Source organism: Asterias amurensis, chromosome 1 (genome assembly GCF_032118995.1).
Source record: "Asterias amurensis chromosome 1, ASM3211899v1".
NCBI classification, from domain to species: Eukaryota; Metazoa; Echinodermata; class Asteroidea; order Forcipulatida; family Asteriidae; genus Asterias; species Asterias amurensis.
In genome coordinates this window covers 51442-77315 of record NC_092648.1, presented here as the reverse complement: position 1 = coordinate 77315, position 25874 = coordinate 51442, and the positions used below count along the sequence as shown (strand labels likewise).

The 25874-nt window shown below is 37.5% G+C and overlaps 2 protein-coding genes across 2 annotated transcripts; one reads left to right on the top strand and one right to left on the bottom strand.

The window, feature by feature from the left end:
- Window positions 1-3904: 3904 nt before the first annotated feature.
- Window positions 3905-21826, top strand: LOC139941156 (A disintegrin and metalloproteinase with thrombospondin motifs 3-like). Its single transcript, XM_071937612.1, has 17 exons — window positions 3905-4043; window positions 5076-5219; window positions 9743-9875; window positions 12234-12341; window positions 14038-14151; window positions 14456-14595; window positions 14745-14808; window positions 15161-15272; window positions 15400-15533; window positions 15802-15922; window positions 16327-16407; window positions 16649-16803; window positions 17290-17503; window positions 18198-18333; window positions 18833-19418; window positions 19759-19900; window positions 20075-21826. The coding sequence occupies exons 2-17, from the start codon at window positions 5083-5085 to the stop codon at window positions 20293-20295; spliced, it is 2598 nt and encodes an 865-aa protein (XP_071793713.1). The 5' UTR covers window positions 3905-4043; window positions 5076-5082; the 3' UTR covers window positions 20296-21826.
- A 201-nt stretch (window positions 21827-22027) lies between these two features.
- On the bottom strand, window positions 22028-24767 carry LOC139941162 (DNA-binding transcriptional regulator BolA-like). The gene is made up of 4 exons (XM_071937623.1): window positions 24681-24767; window positions 23531-23664; window positions 22560-22745; window positions 22028-22437 (listed from the first exon to the last, which is right to left on the bottom strand). Exons 1-4 carry the CDS (start codon window positions 24697-24699, stop codon window positions 22333-22335), a joined length of 444 nt encoding a protein of 147 aa, XP_071793724.1. The 5' UTR covers window positions 24700-24767; the 3' UTR covers window positions 22028-22332.
- Between the last annotated feature and the right edge of the window lie 1107 nt (window positions 24768-25874).

Here is a 25874-nt window from a genome sequence, read left to right as displayed (position 1 = left end):
GTGTCCATGCAATTATTTCCTCTTTGCAATACTATCCGGAGGACATATTGCATATGCAATCGTGTCCGCCCGGACGCTGCTGCATAATGCAATTGTGTCTGCCCGGACACATTTGCATATGCAGTTGTGTCCGCCCCCGTGCAAAACCATCCTTGCAGTAAATTAAACGCCCTTGGTCGCGAAACACAATCGTCATTTTCTTACTAGCTATAAAGTGCATGTCATGAATGCATGACATGGGAAATGTTCGGCCGTTGCATGGGTATTCGCTGCAATCATAAAATACGTGAATAGTGCTGCATATAGTGCATGCACGCTCGCTTACGTGCATACATGTACAGTCATATATCGTGTCCGCAGGACGGTTTCGCATAGCCCCGGACATAATTGCATATGCAAAAGTGTCCGGAGCGGACAGTATTGCATGGCGGACACAATTGCATCTGACATGTGGTTGAACCTTTGACCTCTTTAATTTCACATAGAGATATGTACGCAGTCAAATTCAGGTGGGACTTGAGAGCAGTGTATACTGTTTGGGCATATTATTGGGTGCACGTTTGACCAATCCCATGGAATCACTGGAACCTGGGACCTGTCTTTATCCTTGTAAAAAGACTATTTGAATGGTAGTTTCTTATCAAAAAGAGGGCGCTGTACCATCCCGTGAGTTGAGGCTAGCCGTATATTGAGCCATCATTTTCTCCTGCGGATTCAGGGGCAAGCTAGCCGGCTGTTTATTTATTTCCCAGGACAGATGGGGCACACAGTTGATGGGCGATACCGACATAGCGCCCTCTAAATAGAGGGCGCTATAACAGACTTAAAAATTTTGCCGTAAGTCGTCTGCTAAATAGCAAGAAAAGAGAGGTAAGAAAACTTCAATATTTCTAGTGGTTGATCAGTTTTCGAGTTTCGAATTAACAAATATAGTCAAGAAGACTTTACTGTGCTACTGACTGTCTAGAGTGTGGCGATTCTTATCAAGTTAGAAGGAACGTTGGTACGGAACATCCACTAAGACTAAGTGCATCCAAAGCCGAAGCCTTGGTTTCGAAAAGGGCCAAAGTTCGGTGGCGATAAACGCCCTCTAAATGGTAGAATAATCGCGACGGCGCCTACGGTTAAACGAACGTCTTGCACCAAGACTAACGTACATCAGTCAAACCTGTATCATGACTGCCGAGTCGATGAGCTAGTCTTTTTTTGTCGCTACTGCGCGCAGTATACTCCGCTCGGCTTGTTGCTGATGCACGTCCCGTGGTGGCGCTGTGAGCAAGGAATCAACAACAAACAAGTGGTGCATGTGATGTGGGCAGATAATATTTCATAGAATTACACCAAAACGAGCGAGCACATTTTCGAGTTAATGTGCTTTCCCCAAGGTGCTACGGTAAGTGAAACAACTGGGGGAAAATCTCGACATAAAAACCTGTGTTTCTATTCGAAAAATGTTTTTTTCACCTTCGAATTCGATACAATATACAATAAATACAAAACATTCTGGTGGGTGTCTAGCCATTCGGTCCAATCCACTCCGTATCCTTGGCCCCAGCACCACTGATATCAAAACCTTTCGGAATCCTTGAAAAACCATCTGCAATGTTCTGCATCATGAAACTTACCCATCTAATGCTTAACAGAAGTTGCAGATAGCACTACACTTGGAATCGTTCAAATAGGTATTACAGATTTTGAGTAAACATCAAGTGAATTTTGATGTTTCTTTCAGATGGCGCACCCCTAGAGGTCATCCGCTAGATGGTGTCTATACAAGAATGCTACCAATGGCCATTGATGTAACATTCTTAGATCGGCTGAAGGACACAGCACACAACCAGAAACAACTGAGCTTAAGATGCTGATGCTGGACTGGGCGTAGAAGGCTGCCATCAGAGGTTCCCAAGATGGCGTCAGCTAAAGACAACCTGTTGCTCAACTACTACTTACATACAGGTTATTGTGATGACTACTTTTCTGCCATCCTGTCAACATGGACCATGAAGATGTGACATCACAACACAAAGATAGATACGTCATGGCTTGAGGAGATATACATCAAGTATTTCTACAACTACTTACCATGATCCTTGAAGGTAAGATCTCTTTTAGCTAATAAATCTGAGAAATCCATTAACGTGCGGAAAATTAGGCTTGGTGCAAGACGTTTCTCGTTTTCTTATATCACGCACACCGCGGCCAATTCACCGACACCGCGCGCAACGACTCACCTGACTTATAAGTCCACTCACCGCCGGAGAAACGTCTTGGTCCGTGTACATGTTTGAGTTATGTGACCTCACATACATATTCAACGTGTGGGTCAACAAAATACTACGCACGCGCACAACTGGAAACAGACAAGCGGGCCAGCCTGGTAACTTGCATGCACCCGACGTGTCGAGTGAAAGCCTCGCTCTGTCATGCTTCGGCGGGAACCCGGGAATATTCACCATGTGCGTTTTGTTGTGCATGCAAAGCTAGGCGATCACTGATCTTTATGTTATTATTAATTAGAGATCAGCGGTTGCGATCGATTGTAAGAGGGAAGAATCTGTCAGTCAATGAAAAAATACTATAACAATATTGCTGACCGCATCGACAATACTCGAGGAGTCGAGTGTTTTATTTGCGGATGAGAGAACTTGTAACTTGTATGGTTATATTTGCACATTATTTCGAAAATAAAGAAATGGCTATCTGCACTTTACTATAAAGCACAGTTTTGGGCGACAATTGTTATTCATTTCACGTCACGTCTAATTGTGGCCAAGTGTGTTGGCAAAGGATATGTCTGACATGTACATGTACCTTCTTGTACACATGCACACGGTACACAACCTAATGCCAACGTGGTGTTGTGGCTGGGCTTCTTATCTTCGCGCGAAGACGTGTCAAATTACTCGTAGGCTTAGATATAATGGTGGTCGACCACCGGTTGATTTTGACCAAGCTGTGTGAGTATGATACGGAAGTTTCGGGTGTAGTATTTATTCTTTTCTGCATAAAAAGTACTTTCAGGCACTGTGACCCTATAATTAGTTGTACCTACAAAGTTACCATTTGGACTAAGACTAAAAATGTCAGAAAATCCCATGTTCGTGTACATCGATCTATTTTTGTTAGCTCTGTTGCTAATAAACATCCTCGTTCATAACATTTTAAGATTCCATTCCCCTCAATTAATTGCACTTACAAAAATTCTCAAAATCTCTCCTAAAAACAAATTTTAGGGCAAACTAAAATTCGCACATCGTTCAGCAGCAATCATGTTTACAAAAATTAAAAGACGAACTTAAATTTACAAACCCTACACACCAACATACGAGGAAGCCTGGCTGTTTCTGGTTGCGTTGCACCGAAGACGTACAGATACCAGACTGTGGGAAATTGTGCTGATACTGCTACGTCAGAGTTATGCAGGCCTAGCGCAGCATGGCATGATTGGAATGTGCTCGGAATTTCCCGAGCGATCTGTACACGGACCAAGACGTTTCTCCGGCTGTGAGTGGACTATAAGTCAGGTGAGTCGTTGCGCGCGCTGTCGGTGAATTGGCCGTGGTGTGTGTGAAAAGGAAACGAGAAACGTCTTGCACCAAGACTAGCGGAAAATAAACTTTGCTTAAACACAAAAATTGAACTTACAAATCTTTTTGTTTCAATTTTGTTTTATATCATATTACAGGATGAACAGAGTGGAACAACTAAGAGCTGGTTACGTCAAGATGCTGAGCCACATTATGCAGCACCAATAAAACTGTTGCTTCAACACCGTCTTTGTAAAGGAGGACTGTTTCTTCATGATGACTGCCCTCATCAAAGAAGGTCATATCCACCAGCTTCGACTGTTACTAAGGATGTACTTTGACCAATGAGTAGACTTTCCAAGAGCATGAACAACATTGAACAATTCTTCCAATGGATCTTGATATTACAGCATGATCATCCAGATTCATCTGCAGATTGAACTCACTTACACAACAAAGTTTTCTTATGTGGAACAATGACTTGAATATTTATAGTATTGCTTGAAGCTTTGCATGGTAAATAGAAAAAGGAAGAAACTATAAATATGTATATTTAACTTGTGGGTACACTCTTTTGTGTGAGTGTTGGCTCTGAAAGACCCTTTGTTTGTGTGAGTGTTTGATCAAGGCTGATTTGTCATGGTGTCCCAGACTGCCGTGTGCTTGATGTTTCTTGATTCTCATGGATATGAATGCAGCAGGTCTCCTCTATGTGTCATCGCATTCGAATGCTGGTCTTCTGTGTGAAGTGATGTTTGAATCTTGTTTGTTTCTGGGAAGGTCTTGAGATGAGCTTGGCTGACGATTTGTTGGAGCTTGTGAGATGCATGGCCGATGTATGGAAGGATGATGGTAGCCTTGAACTGCGGACTTTTGTCTACTTGTGTGATGAGGAATGGCTTGGGTTGGCTGTAGGAATTTAAGGTCTTTTAGTCGTTGAGTTGTAGTGATGTCTTGATGTGATGAAGTTCCTGCTGTAAGCTGCCTTGTTCAACTTATTTTAGACAGAATACGTAATAACTTGTAATGAGATAATTCCTTACGAGTTAATATATTCACATTTTTAATGTTGCATGTTTGTAATGAGGTATTTCATTACACTCGTGCAAAACATGCTTGCAATGAAATACCTCATTGCAAGTATGTCAAAGTTTCAAGTGCGTAATGAAGTACTGCATTACAAGCCTGAAACAAGTTATGTAAATTTGTAATGCAATTGCTCATTACAAATATGAAACAATAGGGTAAAACTGAATAATATGCACCATATGCAGCTTGAACCTGTAAAGGGCCTATTGACACTGGACCAGGACTCGCTCAAGGCCACTGAGGAAATAAGTACATTATTGACAATGCCCTTCATATGAACTATTTGAAACAATAACAATACAGTTACTACCAATGCCCTTCATATGAACTATTTGAAACAATAACAATACAGTTACTACCAATGCCCTTCATATGAACTATTTGAAACAATAACAATACAGTTACTACTATGTATGTAGAAACCCTTTACATTACATTAATTTTGTGTCATGTTTGTAGATTTGGTATGGAGCATGATGGATCTGGAAATACTTGTACAGAGGATCCCTATCTTGGCTCCATTATGGCACCTGTTGTCATTTCAACGTACAATAATCATTTCTGGTCAGAATGCAGTAATGCAGAACTTCTGCGATACCTTAGGTGAGTTACTCTTGTGTTATACAGAAGCAATCTGAGAGTCTGTGTTAGTAAGCTTCTTCAATACCTTAGGTGAGTTACTCTTGTGTTATACAGAAGCAATCTGAGAGTCTGTGTTAGTAAGCTTCTTCAATACCTTAGGTGAGTTACTCTTGTGTTATACAGAAGCAATCTGAGAGTCTGTGTTAGTAAGCTTCTTCAATACCTTAGGTGAGTTACTCTTGTGTTATACAGAAGCAATCTGAGAGTCTGTGTTAGTAAGCTTCTTCGATACCTTAGGTGAGTTACTCTTGTGTTATACAGAAGCAATCTGAGAGTCTGTGTTAGTAAGCTTCTTCGATACCTTAGGTGAGTTACTCTTGTGTTATACAGAAGCAATCTGAGAGTGTGTGTTAGTAAGCTTCTTCGATACCTTAGGTGAGTTACTCTTGTGTTATACAGAAGCAATCTGAGAGTCTGTGTTAGTAAGCTTCTTCAATACCTTAGGTGAGTTACTCTTGTGTTATACAGAAGCAATCTGAGAGTGTGTGTTAGTAAGCTTCTTCGATACCTTAGGTGAGTTACTCTTGTGTTATACAGAAGCAATCTGAGAGTGTGTGTTAGTAAGCTTCTTCGATACCTTAGGTGAGTTACTCTTGTGTTATACAGAAGCAATCTGAGAGTGTGTGTTAGTAAGCTTCTTCGATACCTTAGGTGAGTTACTCTTGTGTTATACAGAAGCAATCTGAGAGTGTGTGTTAGTAAGCTTCTTCGATACCTTAGGTGAGTTACTCTTGTGTTATACAGAAGCAATCTGAGAGTCTGTGTTAGTAAGCTTCTTCGATACCTTAGGTGAGTTACTCTTGTGTTATACAGAAGCAATCTGAGAGTGTGTGTTAGTAAGCTTCTTCGATACCTTAGGTGAGTTACTCTTGTGTTATACAGAAGCAATCTGAGAGTGTGTGTTAGTAAGCTTCTTCGATACCTTAGGTGAGTTACTCTTGTGTTATACAGAAGCAATCTGAGAGTGTGTGTTAGTAAGCTTCTTCGATACCTTAGGTGAGTTACTCTTGTGTTATACAGAAGCAATCTGAGAGTCTGTGTTAGTAAGCTTCTTCGATACCTTAGGTGAGTTACTCTTGTGTTATACAGAAGCAATCTGAGAGTGTGTGTTAGTAAGCTTCTTCGATACCTTAGGTGAGTTACTCTTGTGTTATACAGAAGCAATCTGAGAGTGTGTGTTAGTAAGCTTCTTCGATACCTTAGGTGAGTTACTCTTGTGTTATACAGAAGCAATCTGAGAGTCTGTGTTAGTAAGCTTCTTCGATACCTTAGGTGAGTTACTCTTGTGTTATACAGAAGCAATCTGAGAGTGTGTGTTAGTAAGCTTCTTCGATACCTTAGGTGAGTTACTCTTGTGTTATACAGAAGCAATCTGAGAGTGTGTGTTAGTAAGCTTCTTCGATACCTTAGGTGAGTTACTCTTGTGTTATACAGAAGCAATCTGAGAGTGTGTGTTAGTAAGCTTCTTCGATACCTTAGGTGAGTTACTCTTGTGTTATACAGAAGCAATCTGAGAGTCTGTGTTAGTAAGCTTCTTCGATACCTTAGGTGAGTTACTCTTGTGTTATACAGAAGCAATCTGAGAGTGTGTGTTAGTAAGCTTCTTCGATACCTTAGGTGAGTTACTCTTGTGTTATACAGAAGCAATCTGAGAGTGTGTGTTAGTAAGCTTCTTCGATACCTTAGGTGAGTTACTCTTGTGTTATACAGAAGCAATCTGAGAGTCTGTGTTAGTAAGCTTCTTCGATACCTTAGGTGAGTTACTCTTGTGTTATACAGAAGCAATCTGAGAGTGTGTGTTAGTAAGCTTCTTCGATACCTTAGGTGAGTTACTCTTGTGTTATACAGAAGCAATCTGAGAGTGTGTGTTAGTAAGCTTCTTCGATACCTTAGGTGAGTTACTCTTGTGTTATACAGAAGCAATCTGAGAGTGTGTGTAAGTAAGCTTCTTCGATACCTTAGGTGAGTTACTCTTGTGTTATACAGAAGCAATCTGAGAGTCTGTGTTAGTAAGCTTCTTCGATACCTTAGGTGAGTTACTCTTGTGTTATACAGAAGCAATCTGAGAGTGTGTGTTAGTAAGCTTCTTCGATACCTTAGGTGAGTTACTCTTGTGTTATACAGAAGCAATCTGAGAGTGTGTGTTAGTAAGCTTCTTCGATACCTTAGGTGAGTTACTCTTGTGTTATACAGAAGCAATCTGAGAGTCTGTGTTAGTAAGCTTCTTCGATACCTTAGGTGAGTTACTCTTGTGTTATACAGAAGCAATCTGAGAGTCTGTGTTAGTAAGCTTCTTCGATACCTTAGGTGAGTTACTCTTGTGTTATACAGAAGCAATCTGAGAGTGTGTGTTAGTAAGCTTCTTCGATACCTTAGGTGAGTTACTCTTGTGTTATACAGAAGCAATCTGAGAGTGTGTGTTAGTAAGCTTCTTCGATACCTTAGGTGAGTTACTCTTGTGTTATACAGAAGCAATCTGAGAGTCTGTGTTAGTAAGCTTCTTCGATACCTTAGGTGAGTTACTCTTGTGTTATACAGAAGCAATCTGAGAGTGTGTGTTAGTAAGCTTCTTCGATACCTTAGGTGAGTTACTCTTGTGTTATACAGAAGCAATCTGAGAGTCTGTGTTAGTAAGCTTCTTCGATACCTTAGGTGAGTTACTCTTGTGTTATACAGAAGCAATCTGAGAGTGTGTGTTAGTAAGCTTCTTCGATACCTTAGGTGAGTTACTCTTGTGTTATACAGAAGCAATCTGAGAGTGTGTGTTAGTAAGCTTCTTCGATACCTTAGGTGAGTTACTCTTGTGTTATACAGAAGCAATCTGAGAGTGTGTGTAAGTAAGCTTCTTCGATACCTTAGGTGAGTTACTCTTGTGTTATACAGAAGCAATCTGAGAGTCTGTGTTAGTAAGCTTCTTCGATACCTTAGGTGAGTTACTCTTGTGTTATACAGAAGCAATCTGAGAGTGTGTGTTAGTAAGCTTCTTCGATACCTTAGGTGAGTTACTCTTGTGTTATACAGAAGCAATCTGAGAGTGTGTGTTAGTAAGCTTCTTCGATACCTTAGGTGAGTTACTCTTGTGTTATACAGAAGCAATCTGAGAGTCTGTGTTAGTAAGCTTCTTCGATACCTTAGGTGAGTTACTCTTGTGTTATACAGAAGCAATCTGAGAGTCTGTGTTAGTAAGCTTCTTCGATACCTTAGGTGAGTTACTCTTGTGTTATACAGAAGCAATCTGAGAGTGTGTGTTAGTAAGCTTCTTCGATACCTTAGGTGAGTTACTCTTGTGTTATACAGAAGCAATCTGAGAGTGTGTGTTAGTAAGCTTCTTCGATACCTTAGGTGAGTTACTCTTGTGTTATAAAGAAGCAATCTGAGAGTCTGTGTTAGTAAGCTTCTTCAATACCTTAGGTGAGTTACTCTTGTGTTATACAGAAGCAATCTGAGAGTCTGTGTTAGTAAGCTTCTTCGATACCTTAGGTGAGTTACTCTTGTGTTATACAGAAGCAATCTGAGAGTCTGTGTTAGTAAGCTTCTTCGATACCTTAGGTGAGTTACTCTTGTGTTATACTGAAGCAATCTGAGAGTCTGTGTTAGTAAGCTTCTTCGATACCTTAGGTGAGTTACTCTTGTGTTATACAGAAGCAATCTGAGAGTCTGTGTTAGTAAGCTTCTTCGATACCTTAGGTGAGTTACTCTTGTGTTATACAGAAGCAATCTGAGAGTGTGTGTTAGTAAGCTTCTTCGATACCTTAGGTGAGTTACTCTTGTGTTATACAGAAGCAATCTGAGAGTCTGTGTTAGTAAGCTTCTTCGATACCTTAGGTGAGTTACTCTTGTGTTATACAGAAGCAATCTGAGAGTGTGTGTTAGTAAGCTTCTTCGATACCTTAGGTGAGTTACTCTTGTGTTATACAGAAGCAATCTGAGAGTCTGTGTTAGTAAGCTTCTTCGATACCTTAGGTGAGTTACTCTTGTGTTATACAGAAGCAATCTGAGAGTCTGTGTTAGTAAGCTTCTTCGATACCTTAGGTGAGTTACTCTTGTGTTATACAGAAGCAATCTGAGAGTGTGTGTTAGTAAGCTTCTTCGATACCTTAGGTGAGTTACTCTTGTGTTATACAGAAGCAATCTGAGAGTCTGTGTTAGTAAGCTTCTTCGATACCTTAGGTGAGTTACTCTTGTGTTATACAGAAGCAATCTGAGAGTCTGTGTTAGTAAGCTCCCACATTCCCATAAGCTCCCAATAAAGACAGGAACATCATTAACAATTACTTTCAAAGCTTTGGTGTGTTTTTTTCTTTTAGATGAGATGTTGATTCAGAAAAGTTAATGATACAGTGCTGGAAACTTTTGAGTGTATTAAATGATGTCAATATGTATCATGTATCTTGAAGAATATACTTTGTTCAAATTTAGAATACTAGCTTGAAACCCCTGATTTCTTGATGCAATAATAAACCGATGATCCATTTTCCTTACAGAGCTTACACCTGTTTAGAGGATTCTCCATTTGAAAGTGGCCTTCCAGAGTTAGATGGATATCCAGGGGAATGGTACAATATGAATGATCAGTGTAAATTTGACTTTGGTGAAGAATTTGAACTTTGTGGAACTGTAAGTATTCTTATTTCCTCTTTTCCCCTCTTCTTTCCTGACTGCAAATATTGAAACCACTCTGCCATAATTGGAAATTTTGCATATCCAGGATTATTCCTCTCATAGTCTATATATTTTTTTTATGGAAAATAAGTGTATTTTAATTATTTCAGCCGATCAGATTTTAATGGAACTAGCAAATTTTTCAGATAAATGTTTGTGAGTGGCTGTGATTTATTTGTTTAATCTACAAAAACAAAAACAAAGTTTTTTTGTTATTGTTTTTTTTCCTGCTGTTTTTTTGTTTACCTCTGATCAGGACATGCTTTAACACGTTTCTGAAACTATGAACCAAAATGAACAAGACTGCAGAGCTCATAAAACATTGTTGTTAATACCTTCCCAAAGTATGAGGGTATTAATCAGAGACACTTTGTTACAAGAAAGGAATTAAATCAGTTAATGTTAAAATATCCTCTAAATAAGGACTTTTGTGGGTGCATGAGAGTTTTCCTTGAAAAGGGTCCAGCTGTTTGGAATAAACAGTATGACTCAAGTTTTTGTTATTTGATCATCGTTCCTGGTTTTCTAGTAATTGGTAATTTAATAATGTCATTGATACTAACATTTCATTTTGGAATTCTGTAACAAGGTCTGGAAACCCTTGCTCCACTTTTCTTCTTTGTAGTCAGAGTTGACCCCCACAAATTATTATAAACTATGTTTTTTTTTTAAGGTATAGAAGATGTTTCCATAGTGTGCAATAGTATAAGAAAATTTGGACCCATTTATTCCCAGCACATTTTTGTTTAAGTTTCAGAATAAGAAAAAAAAATAATAATGATGTGACAGTTCACTTCACCAACAAGCAATTCAACATTAAGTGTTGATTTGTTTTGGGGCACTGTTGACCTATGGCAAATCATGTCACCTAATTACTTTAGACAGACTCCCTTAGCTTTTTAAATTTTCAAGCTTACACAATTCCATTCTTCAAATATTGGATTGTTTTGCTAACAGCTTACCAACCAAAAACCCATATGGTAGAAATAAAAACAATAGCCTGAAGTTTCAACCCTAGCAGAGTCTTTCTCAAAGGCTGAAAGAAATTTGTATCATGAAACATTCCTACCATCAGGATGACCAACATTTAACACATGTTGAGCACATAAATATTTTGTTTTCACTTGCTTGTTTTTAACAAGTGTACAAATATGTAAAGTTTGCTTTGGTTTCAGCCAATAAATGTCCTCTCATCGTGATACAGATAAATGTCATCATCATTGTTTATACCAACCTGTACCTGTCATTGACAGGTTTTGTTTATTGCTTTAAAGGAAATAGGAAAAAATAATGTAGTGTTACAGGGAACTTGTTATCAAAATATTTTGTTTCTAACCATCTTTGCTTTGATATTTGGCACCCAGCACGGTCATTCATTTGGGTTTATAGGCAGGGCGAGGATTTACTTCCCCTTGTCATTGTGTTATTCCACTGGGACTTTGGAGTGAGCTTCATTAGTGTGTACTTAATTAGTTCAAAACAATGAGTGAATTTAAAATCAAGCAATCAACATGTTTCACAAGTCCAACTAGTGAATTTATTAGTTTTTATTTTCTTTTTCTAGATGTCACTATTGATGATATATAAAGCTTTTTAAACACAATAAATCCCCTTTCAATAAAACAAGCTAGTTAAAACTTGTAAGTGTGGACTCTCCTCATCCCCTTGTGTGAAACAACTTGTAAGCAGTTGATTGTATAACCACGGTAAAGTATGTTTATCCCAATAGTGATGATTTATGAAGGCTGGTCATCAAGGGTGATAATTCACGTCAAAAGTGACATAGGTTATGTCAAGGGTGACTTCAGTCAAGACTAGTCAACCAGGCCCACTGTATTCAAAGTTGCTTAAATTGTTGTGACAATCAACTCCTACCCTTTTTAAACAAAAAGCAAAAGTTTGCGCTCTTACAATAAACAAAAAAGAAAAGGAAGACGAACTAAAATCTAAAATAGACCTTGTCATTCAGTTGCTATAACTGAATCTATGTCAAACTAAATGACTTTTGCCTTATACACTTTAAAGTTAATTTCTCTCTTCCACACTTTTGTGAAAATTTTGTCAATTCGTATTATAATACATTTTTTAGTTTGTTTGAATTGTTTTTCATTTATTTATTTATTTTGTTGTCATGGTGGGGTTGCATTGAGGATTGGTTTTAGGACATGCATGCTTACTTGCTTACTTGCATGATCATGTAGCTTGTCTATTTTATACCATAAACACTCTTTTTCTCAATCACTGTTTCACTTAAAACTGCTATTCAAAAGATAACAAACTTATTCAATAAAGCTGATATTTTTCACCTGACAGCGAGCCCACCGGCAAGTGCTGAGGCTTTTTTGCAGGGTCACACAATTCTTAACCAGTCTGGCTGATGACACCAATGTAGACCCTTCCAAATGCCCTCTTTTGAGAAAAGTAAGGTCCGTTATATGTGGGCCCAATCTCACCGAGTTGCTAAGTGAAAAGATTTTCCTCAAGCAGAAATCTATACAAGAATATTGTCCTAAGTGTGCACTGACATGAAAGGGCCTCAAGTGGTTCTTAATGACCTGCTTATGATCATCTTGTTTAAGGATGTCCTAATAGAGTCCTTTTTACAGGGTCTTTGTTCTCACAGCGCATTATCAGACAAATCAGACTTGCACATTATGTATGGTACATGTTAATCTCACAACAGATATTTCATTACAGCTTTGCATTTCTCTCAACATGTTATGATTTTAATTTCATCGCATGATTCCCTGCATGAAATATTTTATTAAAATATGTATGGCTTCTAAAGTAAAATATTGCTAACCTATTTATGGTACGTGCTGAGCAAAATTTCATCGCTTAGCAGCTTTAGACATTGGAGCCTGGGAAATATTGATGTTAATTTCTGTTTTTATTTGTTCAAGTTTTTAGTTCAACAGTTTTGTATTTCTCAACCTAATCTGCATTCAAACTGCAACTTCAAATTAGAGAAGTTTTTCCCATTTTGCAATGTAACAACATTATCTTTCTTTTTGCCTATATTTTTCCTTTGAAAATGGTAGTCTCATTGTTTGTTTCTGTGCATGAATGGTAGTTTCAATGTATGTTTCTGTGCATGAATTGAAGTAGTTTTACTCTGATGGGGCTTGACCTGAGCCAGTGTAGAATTTTACAGCTTTTTTTTTAGTTTATGTAACTTCATTTTAGAGAGTGACATCTCTTTCACTGGGAAAAGCATTTTTTATTTGATAAATAACATTAATTGATAATCAGTGGCAAAAACTGTGGGGTTTATAAATAGCCAGAGTCACACTTTTGCTCTCCTATGTAATTTTGTTATCACATACTAATACGTTGTGGGAATTGCAGTTTGTTGGGGTTCACATATCAATCAACATACTCTCTCCAGAAAAATAACTGAAACTATGCCCCACTTCTTCCATAACCCCCATAAAATAGTGTTAAACAAATTATTTCAAAACGACCACAACCTGGGAAACAGGGATGAACCTTTTAAAGTAAATTTCAGGGCTGTGAATTTCTTTGAAGAAGTTTTTAACTTCAAATTATTTTCCAGATTTTTCATAATGTGTTTAATTCATCGGTTCCTGACCTTTGAACAGCAAGGTCTGCCTAGGCTAAAGTATAACTAAATTGGTCTAACAGAAACCTCTTGTAAATGTGCATCAGTCAGTCAAACCAACAATGTTTACTATAGTGTACTATGCCTATAGATCATTTTGTGCTTAAAGTTCACCTTGGTTTTGTTTTCCATATTATTTTGTGTTTTTTAACCATTGGTGATTTTTTTTTCTTTAAGAAGAGTACATTTCCAGGTGTTTATATTACTGGAAGTTTTGTGGTAACATTCATAGATGTTGTTGAGTATAATTATGTATTTTAAATTGAACAGAACCAATGAAGCGTTTCTCTATTTGGCAGAAGATTGTTCCTGAATCCAAATTCAAATCATTTTGACCAATGCTGTGATCACAACCATCATCTCAATGAATACAAGTATAAAAGGGCTTTTATTCATCTGTTTTTATGGTACACAACTTCCTATTTTATTGACCAGATAGATGATGTTATTGTCAAACTTACTATTCAGAACTCATTGCTCAATCTTTGTTTGCAGCCAGAGGAATCTAAATCTTGTCATCAATTATGGTGTATTGATCCCTGGGATCCCCAGTACTGCCGTACCAAGAAGGGACCAGCACTGGATGGGTCTGCTTGTGGTAGCGACAAGGTAGGAATGCTTGTTCTTTAGTTAGCAAAGACTTAAATGGGGGGTTAGCAGGTGGATGTTGATAGGTGCTGCACCTGTTATCAGCTCCTTCAATAGTTTTTGTAGGTATTGTGTAGTACCAACAATGCCTCAAAGGGGTATAAGATGTTGATATAATTTTTGTTATGTTAAAAAGTGATATTGGTTGTGGTGCCTCACTTGGTTCAATTGTGGCAATAAACACACTTCCAAAAATAGATGTAGTTGTATTATGTGTATTTGAAACCATAAAGTGTGAGTAACCAGTTTCTATGTTTGTGTTTAGTGGTGCATTCAAGGAATCTGTGTTTTTAGAGACATGGGCCGACAGAATGGGGAGTGGAGTAAATGGTCTCAATGGAGTGATTGCTCCTACCCATGTGATGTTGGTGTTGAAGTCAGAACTAGGAAATGTGATAACCCAGCGTGAGTATTTAATTCTAACATTTTCATACATTTTTCTTGGTCCGTATTTAATTAACTACAGATTCAGAAATGGCCACGCCATTTTGGGGGTTAATAATGAACTTTGGAATGTCTGAGATCTATTCAAGATATTTTGTTTGTCCTTGTAGGCCCTCTCATGGAGGAAAAGACTGCAAAGGAGAATCTTATGAATACCGTCTGTGTAATACCAAGGTAAATGTTCAATCTCAGTTAAGCTATTGTCTGAAGGAAAGTGTTTTTATAGGAGATGCTGGTAGAGACCTTAATAAAAGCCTGAAAGAACATGAAGCACAAGGTAGAAGAAGGGATTATGACAAATCAAATTAAAACGCTCTACCGATCTAGACCATGTCATAGATTTGGATCAGGCTCAGCACAGCTCATGAGAGACAGGAAGTTCCTGAAGTTCTAAAATCTTCTCAAAATATACACAGCAAAAGAACTATACACCTACAAATTTATTCAAAATGGAGTTTCTGTGAAGTCCATTTTTATTCTGATTTGATTATTATTTTCTTTATCATTTGCATGATATTTATTTTAGAAATGTGTTGGTGATTTGGAAGACAGAAGAGCTAAGCAGTGTGAAGACAATCTAGCCAGCTTTACTCACAGATCAACAATTCACTCATGGCTCCCATTTGAGAATAGAAATAGTAAGTCACTGTTATAGAAGTAGAAGTTAAAATTGAACTTAAAAAAATAATCTTACTGCTGTGTGGAATTTGTAAAATATCTTTTATTAAACTGACTACTTGTTTTCCGTTGACTTTGTTGCCATAGAAACCTTACAGTGTCGATTAACATGCATCTCCAGTAAGACAGAAGATGTTGTTGTGACTGACTACAATGTGACGGATGGAACACCTTGTTCATATGATGACCATCACAGTATCTGTGTACAAGGCCAATGTGTGGTAAGAAGCTATTACTTGATCAAACCCTCCAAACTTCAAGTGAGAGCATAACACATGAAATAAGTTGTGCTCAATTTGAGACTGAAATGTGTGTTGTCCAAAATGCTAAGTGAATTAGTGTTTGAGAGAGGGTAATCATTTTGTTTTAAACCTTGAACTTGTCATTTGAATGAAGTTATTTAATATAAAAAAAACATTTCTTTTACTTTCCTTGGTATATGCAACTATCAGTAAAATGTGAAATAATGTTCTTATCTATCGATCACAGAAACTAGGGTGTGACAAAGTTGTTGATTCAAGCAAAGTCGAAGACAGATGTGGAGTATGTGACGGAGATAGTAGCCAGTGTAACTTCATTCAGAAACATTTTTACAGTGAGCCAAAGAAAAGTAAGAGAAGCTATAATGTTGTTTGAAAGCCACCCTTTTTTATCAAATTGTATTATCAAATTTTCTTGATATTTGATTCACAAAAAACCCTATCAGAACTCCGAAGATATAGCTTTACCAAGGAAACTTGATCAGTGTGGAAAAAATTGAAGTTAATAAAGGTTGAAAACTTTATAGCTACATCTTTATTTTTGAACAAAATAATTATTTGTAAAAAACCTCAGAAGAAAAATAAATGAAATCATACATGCAAACTGATCTACCATTTTTTGTTTCCCCAAAGTTTGGTCTCAGTACTTTCTTACTATAATTGTCATTGAGGGTGTAGCTTTATTCTGTGTTTTATTGATGGCCAGAATCAAGGTACCTTAACGTTCTCTTTATATTATCTTGCTTGCTTGTAGAGTATCAACAGATTGATGTATTACCTGCTGGGTCACGCTATATCGACGTCAGGGAAAACACACACACGGATAGCTTTATTGGTGAGTTTACAACTATTTTGGTTTGAAGGTTTTCTGTAACTGTAGTAAAGTTTGCTCATGTTTGCAAGTAAAACACTTTGTAGACTTGCAAGGTTACATGACTCTTACACAGATTGTGTGAATCACAACTTAATTGTATTCATTGGTTATTTTATGCTTGATGTATAGATTAATATTCCTCAAAAATAAGTCTTCAACTTGGATGTGATAGTTGTTTTTTTGTATTGATTTTTTTTTTCAGCATTAAGAAAAGCTGACAAGTCTTACATACTGAATGCTCGTAGCACCCAGTCTGGACCACATTCTTTTATTGAAGGCAGAGCTAGATTTGTTTATGCCCCTGATGAGGATAGAGTCTTTACTGTTGGGCCACTTCAAGCAGATCTGGATTTGTTGGTAAATAAAAATTCTTTTACAGATAGTAATTTGTGTAAATTCTGCCATGTTTCTAGATAGCTCAGGTAGAGCACCGGCAAAATAATCCAGAGGTCTTTCATTCGAATCCTGCTCGAGTTAATTTTTTCTTTATTTAACCCCAAAAAATCATTTACAAATTTACTCGGTCAGTTTTCCTTGTGGTTATGTTTCTTTATGGGACCAACATTTAGTTTGCACTTCCTCTAAAGTTTTATGATGAATAATAACCCTCCACCTTAAAAGCACATAATTATGGCCCAAGTTTCCTGACAGCAGTTTGTACAATTTTTAAAATGTGAATCATCAGCTAGTTCAGTTCAGCTAGTTCATCCCTCTTAAAACTGTTGTCGTACACTTTATTGTCTTACTAATTACTGTATGTTTCAGCGCTTAAACACCCTGCATTAAGCGCTTTTATAAATGCATGTTATTATTATTATCATTATTATTATTATCCCATTTTAGGTTTTCTGGAAAAAGAACAGCAAACCCATCAATATAACCTATAGCTACTATATAGAGAAAACTGCTGATTCTACTAATACAGAACAAACGGCCTCTGTACATATTTTCTCAGCGCCTGCTGTTGTTACAGATCCCCCTCATGTTCCTATAGTAGAAGTGGAGTTTATTTGGCAGGATATGGGATGGACTCAGTGTACCCGAACTTGTGGTGGAGGTAAGGGAATATTTGTAAAAGTGTTTATAGTGAGAAAGAGTCGTGGAAGGATGATTTGTGAAAATAAGTGTTTAATTTTGATAATAACAATACTTTATAAAGCATCTTTTACAAAAGTTTCAAAGCGCTGAACAAGAGCATCTATACGAATAAACACCAATTGAATAATAAACTTGGCATCAAACTAAATGAGTTTGTGCCATGGCTTTGAAGCATTCAAGAAGCGATATCTGACGGATGTGAAGAGGGAGATTGTTCTATCTGACGGATGTGAAGAGGGAGATTTTTCTATAGTTTTAGCTCTGACTGTGAATGCTCTATCACTTGAAGATTAATGTAGATTGCAAGAACTGCAGGATTTGTTTGAAATAAGGTTCTGAAGATAAGTAGGAGCGAGACTATTTTTTGGCTTTAAAAACAAGTAAAAGAAAGACTTTGAAATTGATTCCCTTGGTAATGGGAAGACAGTGAAGGAATTGAAGGAGCGGTGGGATGTGCTCTTAAGATCTTGGGCTTCTGCTGTCTTGGATGCCTGTTAGGAAAACTGTGGATGTTGCTGTCATAACATATAAGAGGTTGTAACTAATAGCCAGATGTGAAGATACAAAAGCAGACAATATTGTTCGAAAGAATTTTCAATCAAATCAGAATTATTGAGATTAATCCTTCTACTCTGGGTTTTCTTTTTGTGTAGGTTTCTCTTTCCATAGCTTCCAGTGTATTAAGAGCAGTGACGATTCTAGAGTGAAGAAAACCTTTTGTGGACAGGGCAGCTACAACCCTAAGGCATCCAAGAAACCTTGCAATGAACAATCCTGTGATGAAACTATGTAAGCTAGAAGCCTCTCATTTTCCTTGTGGTCAATTTTGTTTTATGCATTAATGTTCCTAATGTAATTTGATTTCCAAATTGTTTTGCCGTTAGACATCATTAAGATGTTATAAAAAGTTCCCCAAAGCCAATTGAAGCCTGTACAATGTTTACTCTGGACGCCTCCAAATTCAATAAGAGGTTGCTACCTTATGTTCGAGTATGAGGTCTTTAATAATAATAATAATATGTGCCTTATCAATCCAGTTATACCTCTCAAAGCATCACAATTAATGCAATGTTATATTTATGGATAACATAGGTACTGCATAAAGCACCCCACTTTTGCTTTTCTGACCCTATTAGATTCAAAGCTTAATGGTCAATCATATTTTATGTAACTTTGGTTCTCTCATAGTGTGTTTGTCCTGGTACTCTATTTTTTCCTCCCTCTGGAAAACAGAAAAACACAAAATTGGTTTAAAATCAGACTTTGTTTGCTTTCCCCATTTGTGAAGAATTGAACCAGAAACAGCCCCTTTAGTTACAACCCAAATGCCACAACCTGCCACATCTAAGCTTATCACAACTACTCTGCCTGAAACTACCACAACCCAGCAAACTACAACACAGCGTACCACCACAGCCCAGCAAACTACAACACAGCGTACCACCACAACCCAGCAAACTACAACAAAGCCTCCAATAACAACCCAGCAAACTACAACCCAACCTCCCACTACAACTCAGCCTCCAACAACAATGCAGACTACCACCAAAATGACAACCACAGTTCCACCAACGACAACTATAAGAACAACTCGACCACCAACCACTCCTACAGTGACAAAGAAACCCTTTAAACCATCAGGAAGAGGAAAGAAGACACCTGTTTTTAAGTGGCAAGTAGATGAATGGAACCCGTGCTCTCATACCTGTGGTTCTAATGGTGTCCAATCACGAGGGGTACGCTGTATCAAAAAAAATGGTAGAAAGGTGTCATCTACTGCAGCTGAGAGGTGTATTGAGGAGAAGCCAGCGACTCGTCAGAATTGCAACCAGGAACTTTGTCCAGCATTCTGGAGTATTGGGGATTGGTCTAGTGTAAGTACCAGACTGTTTATTGTTTAACTACATCACAGTATTAAATCTTGTTTAATAATGGTTGAACGGAGACAAATTGACTTTGGATTTGAACCAAGAACCTCCAGCTGGATAAACATACTGGGCCTGCATTTAGTCAGGGAAGCAGCCAGGGTTCACCTTCAGGGGGTGTGGTTTCTTATTTAAAATACAAAATAATAAAAGACAAGGGAAACTGGCCCTTGTGGCTTACTATTTGAGTATAAAAGCTTAATAATTAAAAAACCAGTGTCACTTCCCAAAGTTTTTGTTATTTTGGGTTGAAGCTTCTTGAAAGAGTTTTTTACTCCATTTCTTGCAGTGTACCGTCACTTGCGGAGATGGGTTCATGAGTCGTACAGTTATGTGTGGAGCCCCTACAGATAATCCTGAAGAATTTAATTGTTTTGAAGATCGACCAATGGACACAAGTCCCTGCAATCTTGGAGAGTGCCCTGTAGAAGGTAGGAATACATTGCTACAGTTCACAAGCCCTAAATACTTCAAACTGTGAATGTTTTATTGTTCTAAATGTAAAATCAAACCTGTTATACTTGGATCGATCTAGAGCACATGTGGTTGTTTTAAACCCTCATTAACTTAAATTTGATTGATATTGTTTTTCTCCAAACTTGTAGAAGATGTGTGTACTCCTCTGCAGAGTGTTATCTGTAACCCTGATTCATTCCGCACGTACTGCAATTTGCCTAACTATAGTGATGTTTGCTGTACAACTTGTGAAGAGCAAGAACAAAATCAACAAGAGAAAGAGGAAGAAACCACTGTAGCAGTAAACCCTCAGGAAAAGAAGAAGAAAAAGAAGAAAGGCCGTGGGCGATCTGGAAGGAGACAACTGTAGATAACATGCAAAACAAAGTTTTCCTCCATTATCTTTATTCTTATTTTTTAGCATACGAAGACCACTTGATTTAGTTTGAACGTCTTTATTTGTAAATCGAGTTTAACTAACCAGCAGAGTATGATTAAAATGGCCAACCTTATGCAAATGAGTCCTTTGTGTAAAGCAATCCAAGTGGTTTTCTTTTTCATGGTACTTAATTTCATTGCAATTTTAAGGATGGGTACTTTTTAAACACCAAACACAATGTCCACAGATTTACATTAACTTTTTTCTCCTGATCACCGAGGCAAGTAATATTTTCAGGGAAGTTTTCTACTAAAATATTCTTCAAACTGTTTAAAGCCATTGGACACTTACGATACAAAAAGCAAAATAAAAGTTCACAGATTAACAAATAATTTACAGGGTTTACAGAAGGTAATGGTGAAAGACTTTTCTTGCAATATTATTCCATGAAATGCTTTACTTTTTGAAAGAACATTAAAACAATATCAATTCTCGATATCGAGAATTACGGATATCAAGAGTTACGGATTTATTTAAAACGCATGTCATGACACAGCGAAACGTGCAGAAACAAGGGTGAGTTTTCCTGTTATTTTCTCACGACTCTGATTGATCGATTGAGCCTAAATCTTCACAGTTTGTTATTTTATATAAGTTGTGATACAAGAAGTGTGGGCCTTGGACAATACTATTAACTGAAAGTGTCCAATGGCACTAAGTTCAATGTAAATCTGTGGACATTGTGTTTTTTGTCCTACAAAAGTACCCAGACCCTATAAGCTAAAATGTAATCAGGTGAATGTTTACATAGAAGCTTCAAGTAACCTTGCCAGCAGTGTGTGGATGAATTTAAAACCTCTTTTCTTTGTGTGTTTATACAAAATGGACCTGGTGAAACCTTCAATTATTTTTTTCTTTTCCGTGAAAAGAATTTTGTTTAGAAACTCACAACTTTTGTACATAATTACCTTATCATTATTAACCCACTTTGTATTTCTTCCCATGCCACTTAGAAACCGTTATTAAAAACTGATATTTTATTAATGTAATGTTTCAAAGCTGAACTTGTAATAATCTTACTGTTTGCAAAATTATGACTTTGTGTATATGCATGGCTTTTAAAAATAAAATTAAGTATATAATGCTGTATTTTGAAATGCAATTAAAAGCCTATATGCAAAAGCAGTGGTACATAGTTGTATTTGTGTTTTATATTTGATTATAATGTGTCTGATTTTACTGATGTGATGTGAAGATGGTAACCTTATACCTTATATTGTATTTTTCAGATTGTTTACATCAATGGAATGAATCCACAATTCAAGTATTAAGCGAAGAATGTACAATGGACATCATGTTTTGGCATGAATGGACAACATAATAAGATAATGATTTGATTAATTAAGATTGCACACACTTTCAAAACAAAAGATGTGTGCAACCTAATTTAATTGGCCGGACTTCACTTATCAGCTGTAGTTTATTGTACCAAAAAAATGCTTTTGTTTAAGTCGCTGTTGTGCTTAATTAAATACACACTACTGAAACTTTCAAACTTTTCTTACATATCAATTTTTGTCCATTTATTCTGATAATCTTAATCTTTAACAACATTATTTTTGATATTTATTACACAACCAAAAGCACAGGCATTCTATATCACGACGAATGGGAGACAAACAGCTTCAGAAGTCTGAGGAAAACCCAAAATAGGAAATGCCTTGCAATTAAGTAGATGCAGGTAGACTTAGTTTCTTAAATGAGGTACATTGGAGATTTAATTTGTTTTACAATACTTCTGTTTGTGCGTAAAATCCCAGTGTTTGTGCCTTTACACAAAATCCCAGTGTTTGTGCCTTTCTGCACATCAACTTAAATGCAGAATTTTAAACAATGGGGCAATGCTTGGGCCAGGTTTTCTTTGTTCTAGTGCTACACCACAGAGCTTTGCTTCAGACAAGGGAATAATTAATAGAACAATGAAGTTCACTGCAATCAGTCATTTCTAAAGGTTGTACAATCTCTAGGTCATCTTCCTTCAGAGTGTTCTGTTTTTTCTCTGGCCATTCCACCCAAGCAAGGAGGTGACTGTGTTGGAGATGCATTCTGGGACCACTGTAAGGGTGTCTTGGCCTACAGGTGGAGAAAACCAAGGATGTAAATAGTGGATGTTGTATGACATGTAACTTGACCCAAATTATTGCTCATATTCCTGTGTGACATGATATTTATAATGAAGTAATTAAATCACTAACCTGGATTGATAAAGCATGGACTGACCCTTGTAATTCTTCCTGAAGTACCTCATTGATGAGACGATGCCTCTTCAGTAAACTCTCTTGTTCAAACCTGTTTGACACAACAACTACTTTAAAGTGTGTTTCGGAGCCTCTGGGTACATTGTGCATAAAGCTCTCATTGATAACATCCAGATGACTTGGCTGCAAGAAAACAACCATTTTGATCTTTACCAGTTGATAAAGCATGCATGTGACCTTTAACTTAGCTTAAAGTGCCAATACTCATCACAGGTGAGGTAGTTTTAAAGATACGCTTGTGTAATTAGTAGTGGTTGGGATTCAGTTTGAAGGGAGAGTTGGGGTGTATGGTTTGAAAATACAATCTCTAGGCAGTAGGGTTGATGTCTTTTATATCAATACTCGCATTGAATTCAATTTGAAGGGAAAGTTGGTTGGGGGGATGGTTTGATAGTACAACAATCTAGGCAGTAGGGTTGATGTCTTTTATATCAATACTCGCATTGGATTCAATTTGAAGGGAGAGTTGGTTGGGGGGGATGGTTTGATAGTACAACAATCTAGGCAGTAGGGTTGATGTCTTTTATATCAATACTCGCACTGGATTCAATTTGAAGGGAGAGTTGGGGGGGGGGATGGTTTGATAGTACAACAATCTAGGCAGTAGGGTTGATGTCTTTTATATCAATACTCGCACTGGATTCAATTTGAAGGGAGAGTTGGGGGGGATGGTTTGATAGTACAACAATCTAGGCAGTAGGGTTGATGTCTTTTATATCAATACTCGCATTGGATTCAATTTGAAGGGAGAGTTGGGGGGGGATGGTTTGATAGTACAACAATCTAGGCAGTAGGGTTGATGTCTTTTATATCAATACTCGCATTGGATTCAATTTGAAGGGAGAGTTGGGGGGGATGGTTTGATAGTACAACCTCTAGGCAGTAGGGTCTTATCAAAGTTTACTCACCTGAAAACTGTCTGTCAACTTCTTTCGTATGCTTGCCTGTACCGGCCATTGTGTGTCCATACTAATATAGCGGATCAGCACTTGCTTTGGTTGTTTTAAGGTTCCTTGTAATGCTCTGAATAGAACTCTGGATACTGTAACAGGAAAATAATAAAAAAGGAAATATTGAGAAGCTCCCCAACTTTTGTAAAGAAGAGTCAATACGCATATACTGGCATGACTGTTGTACACCGAAGCCAAAATAATGTGAATGTATCGTACTTATCTTTTGTACTATAAAATAAGATGTTTCTTTACTGGCCTCTAGCCATGTCAGCTGGCGAGTCAAGCAACCAACAATTCCATAAATTGTTTGCTATGGTTGCTTGTTAAGCAACCAACAATTCCATAAATTGTTTGCTATGGTTGCGAGTCAAGCAACCAACAATTCCATAAATTATTTGGTATGGTTGCTTGTCGTGCTTGTGCGGATATTAATTATCATTATTTTTAAAAGTATAAAATATTGCGAGCCATTAATCCATTACATATTTTTTCTACAAAATTATGACAATTGCAAGTTACAACATGTACTGGCTGTATTCAGGTATTCATTTGCAAATATCTTTCCCAACATTTTATTATAACCCAGCCCAGCGGTTGGAATCCTCCGATTCGGCGGTAAGCACAAAACAGAGCCATGAAATTGAGCTCATACTTGACTTTGTTTGAGTATCGGGGGTACACAGTCAAAGTCCCTAAAAGCATCTAAGGATCCGCTTCAAAAAGTGAAGGTCACACAGGCGGACAAGGAGAAGGATGGAAAATCAACAAACCAACACAACAAGCTGAAGTGAAGTGAATATATAATATATGGAATACCATCATTATGATTCATGAATACACTATTATACAGACTGTTTCTAGGCCAGTCTCGGTGAGCTGTGTGTAAATTATAACACAGCTGGTTAAAGCTACGAATTGGTAAGGAATAATCCAGGTCCATATTTGGATATTTTTCCGTATGGCGCCACCACTTTTTCACTCATTTTTACAAAAAGGGATATATCAATCAGGTAAATTAGATACTATATTATTTCATTTCGAATGAAAAAGTGGTGGCGCCATCCGGAAACTTTTCCCCATATTTTCCTCCATATTAATGTCTCACCTTGTTGAGACTTAGACATCGGTACAATTACAAGTGTAGAATATGTGTCTGGAAACCATGGAGGTAGAAATCAACCATTATTGTACACTAGCGGGATGCCGCGCTTCGCGCGGCACCCCGCTAGGATATTAAAATCCTTTACACAAATATTTCGAAATGTGGGTGAGGGTGTTATACGCCTCTCTCAATATTTATGCATGGCGTCATAATTCTAACCCAAAATGAAGCTATTCCGCACGTCCACCACTACTTGCAGTGGCTGTACCCACCTCGTTTTGGGTTAGACAACGTACCTTATGCATCTAGAAACTATAAGGCTCCCCCGTGATCCTTATAGGGTTCTAATATGTTGGGCCTCCCTAACGTTACACGTTTTTCAAATCAGCGTTGATAGGTGAAACTGACCGTTAGCCAGCAATAACTAAAGTTTCTTTTGTACTACACTACCAAAACTTTCTCCACACACTCAATATACATTCATAATGCTTGCATTTCCTTTTTAAAAAACATCGTCAAAAATGACATTTTTACGTCCCACGATACATAGCGTTGCTACAGCACTATAAGTAAAGCGAGTTTTTGGAACATGCTGTGTGCCACAAATCTAATTTATCTACTTTTTTTTTTCGGGGGGGGGGGGCGGGGGTGGTAAGAGCGTAGGCCTCTTTTTAGTTTATTCTCATCTGAATTGGTCTTGTAAACGTTCTGGCCAATAGGCTGCATGTATAACGGGAGCACTTAACGTGAACGTCAAAAAAGTGTTTTGCAGGCAGAGATGCCAAGTCCAGAGGCTAGCTATGTGTGAGATTTTTCAAAGCTCAACCCTCATCCCCCCGGAAAAAAAATTGCCAGTTTAAGAAGGCCTTTTTAAATCGCCGCCCAACCTTTTTATTATTATTTTTTTTTTATAAATAAATAAAACAATGTGAAATTTAATTGTGGACAAAAAGTGTTTCAAAATGCATCAAAAGCCTCCTCAGAATAATTAAAACTCACTTGAGGTACACAGGAGATGTTGATGGTTAATGTGGAGGTTCGATTGTGTCAGATTATATCCTTCCAAACTTGAAAAAAATAGACTAAAAATGATGTCCAAAATCAATCGCTCACTTCTTCTGCCTGTTGTGTCTTCGCTAGTGGAGCGCATTTCAACGAATTTGCTAAAAGAATCGTAACAAACTTCTGCGCAATAAG